The sequence below is a fragment of the Pinus tabuliformis genome, chromosome 2_1 (genome assembly GCF_031772625.1).
Source record: "Pinus tabuliformis cultivar Carrire ecotype Pingquan chromosome 2_1, CPIR1, whole genome shotgun sequence".
Taxonomy (NCBI): Eukaryota; Viridiplantae; Streptophyta; class Pinopsida; order Pinales; family Pinaceae; genus Pinus; species Pinus tabuliformis.
Genome location: NC_142299.1, coordinates 93,115,119 through 93,125,932, shown reverse-complemented (window position 1 = coordinate 93,125,932; position 10,814 = coordinate 93,115,119). Strand labels below are relative to the sequence as shown.

At 38.7% G+C, this 10,814-nt stretch overlaps 1 protein-coding gene across 1 annotated transcript in view; it reads left to right on the top strand.

The window, feature by feature from the left end:
• Nucleotides 1-356: 356 nt before the first annotated feature.
• The window catches only part of LOC149198939 (Transducin/WD40 repeat-like superfamily protein), a 376,837-nt gene continuing 366,379 nt past the window's right edge, over nt 357-10,814 (top strand). Inside the window, exons 1-2 of the mRNA XM_089402230.1 lie at nt 357-919; nt 1,028-1,127. Of these exons, the coding sequence (XP_089258356.1) occupies nt 674-919; nt 1,028-1,127 (346 nt within the window). The 5' untranslated portion in view covers nt 357-673. The remainder of the gene's footprint in view (nt 920-1,027; nt 1,128-10,814) is intronic.

Here is a 10,814-nt window from a genome sequence, read left to right as displayed (position 1 = left end):
CTCGAGGGGATGTATAAAAATCCGATCTTCTTTTATGGCAGAAAAATATCGTACATCCTACGACTCTCATGGGGTGAGAGTGATCTTTTTACTCTTAAGATAAGTATTTAAGTGCATGTAAATATAGATTTGAGTATATTGAATATATTTAAGACCGCAAAACCACATGTAAACTTTGATATTTTTAATGTTAAAGATTATAGGAAAAAATATAAAATTTCATAGCAATAAAAATATTTTGAAAACGTTACCCATAATCATTAAAATTAATTGTTTACTCACGTTATTCATAATGATTAAAATTAATTGTTTACTCACGCACAAAATTACAGACTATAAAGAAAGGCATGGAAAGGAAGGCTAAATCAGGATTTTTGTTCAAATTTGATTTCTCCTCCACGGACTGGACGCGTATGTGAGAGACCCTTGCCACCGCTTAAATGTCACCGGCATTTTGTTAGCTGAAAATTTGATCTCTTCCTAGGACGACGAAGGAAACCAGAGGCGTATCTGCGTTCATTAATCTGGATTCATTTGTAATTAAAAAGCGTACAGCTCTGGTTGCCTAAAGTTTGCAGACGCTAGTTTTCTGCAAAACGTTGGAATCAATCGATCCGACAAGCGATCAATTAAGAAAGATCAGTATTTGACGCGAGTATTGATCTTATTGGCAATGACTTCTTCAATGGAAACACAAGCATTTCCACCGGTGAGCATTTTACTTTCAGGTCTAATCGGTGGGTTATCGGTAGCATTATTTTTCGCTTTCTATCTCAGAAGAAAACGCAATGAAGTGAAGGCGGCGGTGGCCCAATTGCCTCCGGAGGTCACCAATAATGACAGAGCTTCCAGGCCTTCAACCCACGCCAAGAACAAATCTCATTCTCACTCCAAGCCTCATGCTTCTGCTGCTGACAAGGTGAACACCAAATAAACCCGAAGTTTTTTAAGTAAGTGAATTTAGAACCTCAATGCTTCTGTGATTTAGGGCTTTGCTTATCGTTGATTGTACACGTGGCAAGCGCAGGGGCGACGTCACCACCCCCTGGATCTGAACACGCTGAAGGGACATGGTGATGCAGTTACATGGCTCTGTTTCACATCAGATGGCCGAAGTTTGGCAACAGGATATTTTATTTGTTTTCAACATGCCGCAAATGGGATTAGGGTTTGTTACGGTATATAAATTACTTGCTATTGAGCATTCCATATCAAGAACTGGAAACTTTTTACAATGTATATGTATTCTTAAGTAGAAGGCCGAACCTCATGCTGTTTAACCGGGGTATTCGGCAAGGTAACCACTATAAATATTTTTTCATTTCAATGTCTTGTTAATAGATTCGTTAAGCGAAGGGACAACAAGGTGGGTGCAGAAATCGAGAAAACACGTTGGGTACGATCAGTAGAAAATATCTTTAACCAAATGATGGTTCTGTGAGTCCTTGTTTCAGAAGTTGCACGACGTTGACATTTTGGAGACCTTTTTGCTGCAATCATAGGACTCTATGAGCTGGTTCTTGGTTGTCTTTGCACAACTCATGCCCTTTTGGACTTTGTTAGCGGTACTACTGGGGTTAAGCAGGCTGCAGGGGTGTCCTCTCTCTCCAACTCTGTTTGGGATTTCCACGGATGAGTTAGAATCTTTTATTAGGGAGCACATACAAGATGAGGATGGCCGTTCTCTAGACCTATGATAAAATTCACTGAGAGCTCTTTCCCATGTTGACTTGGTATGGTTAATGATTCTAGAAGGCCTTTCGATCATCTCTCCTTTGTTTTGTTGGAAAACCAAACACTGCACCACATATTTTTGAACATTGGTTTCAAGTTCTTCCCCCCTAAAATCCTTCATCATTCTATGATAAGTTGTCAAAAATCCCAAGTGTCTCACTGTATGAGAAATATGTAGTTTGGAAAGAACCTTGTATTTGAGTTGGGAATTCTTAATAAATATTAAATATAGGTAATCATTATACCAAAATGAATCATTCTTCAACACAAATTTATTTGATGCACTAGGGTCCTATTGGTGGTGTTGAATGAGTTTCCCTGCATTATTGGGTTCTTGTCATTTTATCCTTTCTTCTTCTCCCCATTCAACTTGTAAAACCGATATAGCATAGGGTAAGATCTTTGTGTTTTTAACCTTCCTTGAATGTGCATCTACCACTACATTTTTTCCTGTTTTATTGTAGACGATTTCAAAGTCATAATCTAGCATCTTTGTCACCTATTTTGTTGCTCTTTTGAAGATAGTTGTTGTTCTAAGAAGTACTTTAGACCATCATGATTTGTTTTTACTTTGAAGTGTCTTCCTATTAGGTGAGGATTCCTTATCTTAACTACATACATCATGGTCAACATTTCCTTCTCACAATTGGGTTTGAGTAAATTCTTTTATTTAAGTTTGCGACATTCAAGGGCCTTCTTTCTTGCATTAAAATTGAACCAATTCTATGCCTTGAGGCATCACACTCTAGAGTCTGTAATAAAGGTTTTTGTGAAGTTAGGTGTGGTCAAAACAAGAGGTCCATAGATGGCCTTCTCAAGCCATTCAAAGGCTTGGGTTGCTTCTTGAGCGCAAGAGAAGGCATCCTTTTGTTGATTTGCTTCTCATTACATCTTGATTTGTGTTATTGCCAAGTCGTCCTTTAATAGCAAGAAACCTATTGTTGGTGCAGTGATCTTCCATTGCTTGAACCTTAGTTTTTCCTCTCAAGGGTGATGTAATGGATGGAGAATGATACCCAAATAACGCCTTAAATGGGGACATTTTGGATGAAGTATGAAAGGAAGTGTTGTTTCTCCATTGTGTCAAAGGTAACCATTTGACTGACTGATTATTAGATGTAAAGCAATATATATCATCTTTTAGACATGGTAAGCAATATATATCACAATCTCAATTTGCCCATCAAATTGGGGATGGCAAGATGAGTTGTGAGCTAATTGAGTACTTTATAGGCAAATAGGCCAATCAAGGTCCATACTTGATATGAAGGGATAGGTTTTGTAGATTTTCCACGAATTTATGAACCTAGTTCTATTCATGAGACACACAAATTCTCTACTAGAGTGTAGTAGAATAAGAACAAAGAATAAAACACAATCACACAATTCAAGACACAATTGTTTTTTTTACCAGGGAACTCAATCGGGAAAACTCTCTGCTTGGTGAGAGTTTTATTGATAGACAAACTAAGCAATTAATCTCTTACAAAATAATTGTCTCAATTTGAAAATAACCTAGTTTTCCTACCTTGAACCAGGCTTGAAAACCTTGCATGACTGTTGATCTTTGCTGCCATATACCAACATGTGCACATGCTTTTCTTGCGCACTATTCCTCTCACAAGCTCCACACACAAACTTGTGCTTCCTATTGCTTGGTCTCATCAACTTGTGCCCACTGAAACAATGATTAATCTTGTGCCTTCACTCCTTCTTTTAAAGGCAATTCAAATGGTTAAAATTAGTGAGTTTCTAATTAAGGAGTTTGCTTTTGTGATTGATTGAGCTAGCATGAGTTAATTGTTCATGCAACTCGTCCTATTTCAAGTCAACTACTGTTAAAAATAGCAAAGGAATGGATTCCTTGATTTGTGCCTTAATTCAAGGAATTAAATTTGTGATCTTAATCATGCACGAGTTCCAGTGATGAGGACGAGTTCAAGAAGCAGTTTGACTAGTGCGAGTTTGTGGAAGATCAAGTTAATTGTCTTCTAGTGTGATTTAAATTGAGAACTGAGTGAACAAGTGGAGTTAGCCTCCTAAAATTTAGGAGGATCCAGTTAACTAAGTGTGTTGACTTTTGTTAACTAGAAAAGCTCCAGTGCAACTCCTAATCTAGAAAACTCACTAACAATGGCCTAATCGAAAAACTTATAAGGAGAACAAAAGCACACAATTGATCAATCAAATCTTAAGCACAAATTTATGAGCAAGAGAGCTTGTGAGAGGAACAAGCAAGAGGATATATCTTGTGCGAATTGTTGGAGGAGAATTTCCCTTGGGAAATAGATCAGTAGTCTTTGGGGCAAATCTATGTGTGTATGTCTTCAACATGCTATGGTAAAATTATTTTAATGATTTGTGTTTAAATTTCTACAAAGTTTTAATTTGTTATTTCAATAGGCATTTGGATTTGTTGTAGCTTGTTTGTTTCTATATTTGGATTGGGAAACACATTTGATTAGGCAGATCTAGTGGATCCTTGCTTGGACACTAGACTCCCCTTTTGCTGTGCTAACCCATCCCTAATGAAACTAACAAAATCTTTCGAAGTTGTGTAGAAAATATTTTTTGATCAGATATTGACAACTTGGGGAAATTCTTGTTTGAATCGGCCAAGTATTCGAGCCAGGCATTTGGGGATGTTCTTGTTTGAACCATCCATCTACTTGACCCATAGCAACTAAGAACCCATAGTGGGACTTCTAAACGCACATTATAAGATTTCATTGAAGGGAGTTTCTTGCCTCTTACTCTACCTGAAAGAATGTTGAATAAATTAATTCACATGGAGCAAACAGCTCAATGATAATACAAAGATATTTACAAGAATAGAAACATCAGGTTTCTATGTAGAATATAGAACAAACAGTTTCATCTAAGAAACTGCTAAAAGAATAAAAATAGAAACATAGAGGCTCAAAAGTACTGTGAAGGTTAGCCATAAGAGCAAAATTGACTGTAGACTGTTGTCTGTTCTTATGCCTAGAAGTTCTACCTTCAAGGAGCTCATCATCCCGGAGATCACCTATGGTTTTAGCCCACCATTTAGGCCGAAGAGAAGAAGAACCAATATCAGGATTAGAGGAACCAATATCAGGAGGAAGAGAAGCAGGCTCAAGAGCAATAGGAACAGCAAGAGGGGGATTAGCTTCTGGAGGAAGCTCAGATAGAGTAGTATCAAATCCTGATGCTACATCATCCCTCCCATCAGATGGACTGACTGGAAGAAGAACACTGTGAGGCGGATCCTCAGAGCGCTGCTCAGAAGAAGAAGACTGAAAAAATCCTCTGTCTTCATCAAATACTACATCTCGACTGAAGCTAAGTCGACCAGTGGCTATATCTATCAGCCTATAAGCCTTGTGATGATCACTGTAACCTGTCATCATGAGTTTCTGACTTTTGGAATCCAACTTAGATCGCTTAGCAGATGGAATCCAAACATATGCAACTGAGCCAAAAACTTTGAGATGACTGATCTTAGGCTTACGACCAGACCACACTTCTTCAGGAGTCTTCCCTTTAACAGCCTGAGTAGGGGATCTGTTAAGAAGGTAAACAGCAGTAAATACTGCTTCAGCCCAGAATTTGTTTGGAACACTCCGGTGTTGTAACATGGAACGAGCCATTTCAACAACCGTGCGGTTGCGACGCTCGACAACACTGTTCTGCTGGGGAGTGTAAGGTGTGGTTAATTGACGTTTGATGCCATGAATATCACAGAAGTTGGCAAAAGCTGAGGAACAAAATTCCCCCCCATTGTCGGTCCTAAGGGTCATGATATTACAACCAGATTCGTTTTCAACTAAAGTTTTAAACTTCTGAAAGGTACTAAGAGCATCAGATTTATTTTTTAAAAAATACACCCACATCTTTCGACTGAAGTCATCTACAATAAGTAAAAAGTATTTGCAAGCAGTGATAGAAGCTGTATTCATAGGACCACAAATATCAGCATGAAGTAACTGAAGTACCTGGGATGCGCGCCAAGATTCTCCATTTTGGAATGAAGACCGATGTTGCTTTCCTGCTTGACAGGCGCTGCATACCCCCAACTGCTGAGTCTGAATATCAGGTAATCCTGACACAAGTCCCTCCCGAGAGAGCTGAGAGAGATACTGCATATTGAGATGCCCATATCGCTGATGCCATAGAGTACTGATGGGAGAGACACGTGCTGCTAGAGCCACTTCTGGAAAGTCACCGGTGTCAAGTAGCCTGTATAGACCATGGTCCTCTAGGCCAGTAGCAACTGTTAGACTGGTCTCCCTGTCAATGATGGAACACTTGTGTGCACTGAACACAACATCAAGCTGAGGAGAATTCCTCATAATCTGACTGACAGAGAGCAGATTAATCTCCATACCAGGAACATAGTATACATTGAGAAATATGAGCGTTCGTCCACCAGACTGAATTTGAACTGTACCCCTGCCAGCAACATTGTACTTTTCTCCTCCACCAAATACCACTGAATCACTGAAAGGTGAGAAGTCAATAAACCAGTCACGCCTGTGAGAGAAGTGGCGTGATGCACCAGAATCAATGTACCATGCAGAGGAAGGAACATGTTCTGAAGACCTTTTAGCCATAAAAGCGTAAAAGGCAGAATCTGTCTGCTCGGAATGTTCTGCAACATTTGCTGTCTGATGTGGCCCTCCCTGTTTCTTTTGTTCAGAAGCAATCCTCTGCCGGCAATCTTTCTTCATGTGACCGAACCTGTGACAGTAATTACACTGTACACTTTTCTTCCTGGCAGGATCAAAAGACTGAGATGAGCCTTTCTGCTGAAAAGACTGAGAAGACTGATATTTTGCAGCAAATGCATTTTCCGAGGATACTGATGAAGTACCACTACCAAACTGCTGTTTCCACCTATCTTGCTGCAGAAGTTTGGTACATAAATCTGGAAACTTCAGATCAACATTTGTGGTGGTAATGTTGAGAGTTTCGATGAAGTGTTCATACGATTTCGGTAGACTTTTCAGAGTAATGACTACCATATCTTCTTCCTCCATAGTCCGACCAATAGCTTCGAGCTGATCTCGAATGTCTTTAATTTTGTTGAGATGTTCCTGTAAAGACATATGGTCATCCATCATGATGAAGAACAACTGATTTTTGAGAAAAAATGCTCTGCTTTTGTCAGATGTCTCATGCAGTTCTTTCAACTGTTGCCAGATTTCGGCAGCGGTCTTGCCAGAAGGAATCTGTGGTAACTGATCATCAGCGACAGAGAGCTTGAGAAGCATAACAGCCTCTCGATTTCGATCATCAAATTTATCTTGATCGGTCCCAGCTGTACCGGGACGAAGCTCTTTGCCCAAAATGAGCTGATCAAGACGCCTGTATTCAAAAATGGTCAACATTCTTTGTTTCCAAATGTTATAGTTGCTGCCATTAAAGCGTTGATTTCCTTCTAACATCAGATTGGTGAGCGTGGCCATTTTCTTAAAGAAAATGCAGAAGACTGATACACAAAAAAACTGTAGCTGCCTGTTTATCTTGATGTAAATCAAAACAGATTTTGTTCTGGGAAAAAAATTACCCAGCAAAAAAAAAATTCTCCCTGTCTAAAAAAAACAATACAGCTGTAGCTGCACCCTTCTTTAGGCAAATACCACAAGACAGAACTTTAATGGATGTAACAGGTTCAAGTGTGAGATTCCAGTTCTGAGATTTGTCCTGAGGTAAGCACAAGTCTGACTGCTGCAATGTCCAGGCTATAAACAGATAGTTTTTCTTCAAATCTGAGTTGAAAATGGAGGCTGTCAGGATCACTATGGAAAAAATTTCGCTGACTGGAAAACAACTGCCGGCAGACAAGATTGTTTTTTTTTTTTTAAAATTAAATACATGGATTGAAACGGACCCACGTTCTCTTCACAGCTTCACGTCTTTCAGTTCTACGATATATCAGCAATGATTTTTAGGTTCTCACGGTTCACAAAACAACAAAACATATGGACCCACGTCTTCACGTCTCAGACCCACGTCTTTACGTCTTCACGTCTTCACGGTTTAATGTTTCACGGCTCTTAATCAAAATATGAACCCACGTCTGACAGACTCTGAGATTACGCAGCAGAGAGCATGTACTTAATACAAGAGCTATGGCAAAGGAGTTGTATTTCAACAAGGATGGCTCAGCGACAAAAAAAAAATTGCAGACGGGTGTGAAATATGTTCCCACGTCTTATGGCTTCTCGTCCACAGTGCCGCGGAATAAAAACTCGACAAGCGATTTGCTCTAAATCGAAGATCGAACAGCATATATATATGAAGTTTTATTCATCCACGCATTTTTTAAATAGTTTGACCATGAAAACGGATGGGTTTTGAGCATACCAAGGTGAGAATTTAAGCACGCAGAGATAATAGCAGACGCTGTATCTACAGGTGTATAACCCGCAGATGTATCCACGACTGTGAAGAAGATAACCGGTTTTGAAGCACGCAGAGATAATATCAAACGCTGGATCCACAGATGTATAACCCGCAGGTGTATCCACAGGTTTCACGACTTTGAAGAAGATAACCGGATTCGTCAGCAAAAAACAAAATCCCGCTCCCACGAAGAGAATAACCGGATATGTGTGCGATTGTGACAGAAAAACGCTTTGAAGAAGATAACCAGATTCACCGTGAGAACTAGGGTTGAATACTGAGATTTCACGGGCCACAAAAATAAACAAGACTTCAAAAACAGATAACCTGTTCAACCGATAAATCGACTGCTGCCCCCAGATTTCAAAATGCCGGATTTAATTTCAAGAAAATTTCACGATCCCGAGTACCTCCACAAAGTTAATTCCTCATAATAAAGATAATGCAGGAGAAGAATCCCTTTCTGTATCGAGATTGACGACTGTAAGCTTTTATCACAATGAGCAAAGCCGAAGCTAAGACTCAGTGAAGGCTGCCTGGCTTACAGAGGGCTCGACCTTAGAAAGAAATGAAGAGGATAGCTGATCAAGAAATCTACAGACCCTGAGAGCAGTTTCGAAATGAACTCCTGAATTTTTCAGACTATGAAAAATTATTTCGAAAAAAATCCCTGTGCTCTGATACCATAAAAGAATGTTGAATGAATTAATTCACATGGAGCAAACAGCTCAATGATAATACAAAGATATTTACAAGAATAGAAACATCAGGTTTCTATGTAGAATATAGAACAAACAGTTTCATCTAAGAAACTGCTAAAAGAATAAAAATAGAAACATCTAATAGACTGAGCATTACTAAATAGAGATATATTCTAATACTACCAAGATTACTCATTTTAAAATTAAGTCTTTTACTTATTTTAAAGTACTTTCAGTTATCTATCCTCTATTTTTAAAGCTATATTATCTGATCTATGGGCAGAGGTGTCCTCATACCCATAGCTTAGACTTGTAAATTATTTGTAAATGTTGTAAATATTTTCCAACTTTGTATATAAATCTAACCTGTTGTCCATAGTTTTGTTTATTTTGTGTGTGTGTATATATATATATATATATTGTTTTGAAACTAATTCAATTTTCAGATATGAAGACAAAGAGAGGGATTTTTTTTCTATTTTACTTGTAGGTGGATTGGTTGGGCAATCAAAAGTCTTTTAATTAAAAACCCCTGCTCATTTCCATTAAAATCCTCTTATCTTCAGTTTACTCTAGCCACTAGGGTTTTGTAGGTCTATGAGCTTGAAATTGAAAAGACGCTGCAACCATAGGGTCATGTTCTAGTCACCAAAGCAAATGGTTTTAATATCTAATATTTTTCGTGGCTTATAATTTTGTTGAAGATCTTTAGGCTAGTCGCAACCCGTTTTTTGGCATAAATCTACTAGGCTTCAAGTCCCTTAGGGCTTTGATTTTGCATTCAAAATTTTATGCTAAACTCTTGGTTTGCAGAGATAATCGACTCTTTTTTAGGGTTTAAAGGCCACAAGCCTTTCTTTGAAGAAATCTTTTAAAAGCTCTTGAAATTTAAATTTTGGTGACCTCTTCCTTAACCTTTTGCAAGCCGTAGGCTTTTGTGGTCATTATCTCCACTAATCTGAAGCAAAATTTTGACCTAGCCCTTGTAGGAGAAACCACAATTTTTCCTTACATCTAGAGCGAAATACTTTAATCATTTGAAAAAAAAGAGGGTTTCAAATTCGAGTTTGCAAAGATCTTTAATTTGACGCTGTTGAGAAATCCAAATTGAAATTCTTGCAGGTTCGGAAAATATTTTTGGAAACACCAAACACCATTTTCTCCTTGGCCATAGGCCATAAGAGGTTCTCTTCTTCACTATGAATTTGTTTGAACGTCTAGTAGCTTGAGCCATTTTCCTTTCAGCGGCAAGCATAAGGGCTTCTCCTTTAATCCCTTGCATTCTTGCCTTGAGCTTTGACATCTAACATTTTGAGCAAAGGAGTTTGGAAGGTTTAGTGAAATTCTTAAGCTTGGATGTGAAAATTTATTGGAGCGTATTTGGAGAAAATCGATTTACTTTTGAGGCAAATTTTCATTATTATAAATTTTAATCATTATTAAATTTTTTCTTTTGGGAGAATTTTTTCTCATTAATATTTATGTAAAATCATTTTGAAATTATTTCTCTCATTTTCACCTTAAGGAAGGGGTATTAAAAAAAATCATCTTGTAAACCCTCCTTAAAGGTCTCAATGCCCTCACATCTATATATAATTCGCTTGTCGTCTGAATTCGGGGCTCCCTTGGGTTGATATCACTGTCTGCCAGCAACCACCACGTTCGGTCACCAATCGAGTTTCGTCCCTGTCACACAAGATGCGATCGCCACTTTCCATTACCTTGTTGTTTATTCCCACGCAGTCGTTACTCTGTTGCTACTCACCCATACTGACCACCCTTACACACACTGCCCACTCTCACCAGCAACCATCGTGCCGCCATCTGCTTTGGAGCGTTATCCGCTCAACCACCTCTGCACTCTGCTTCGAACATCCTTCGAGTTTCAGAGACATTTGCTCGAGAAAAACCTCCAACCTTCTCTCTGAGCGCTCGACATTCAACTAAGCAGACACAACCGCCACCAACCGCTTGTGCCAACATCACTGC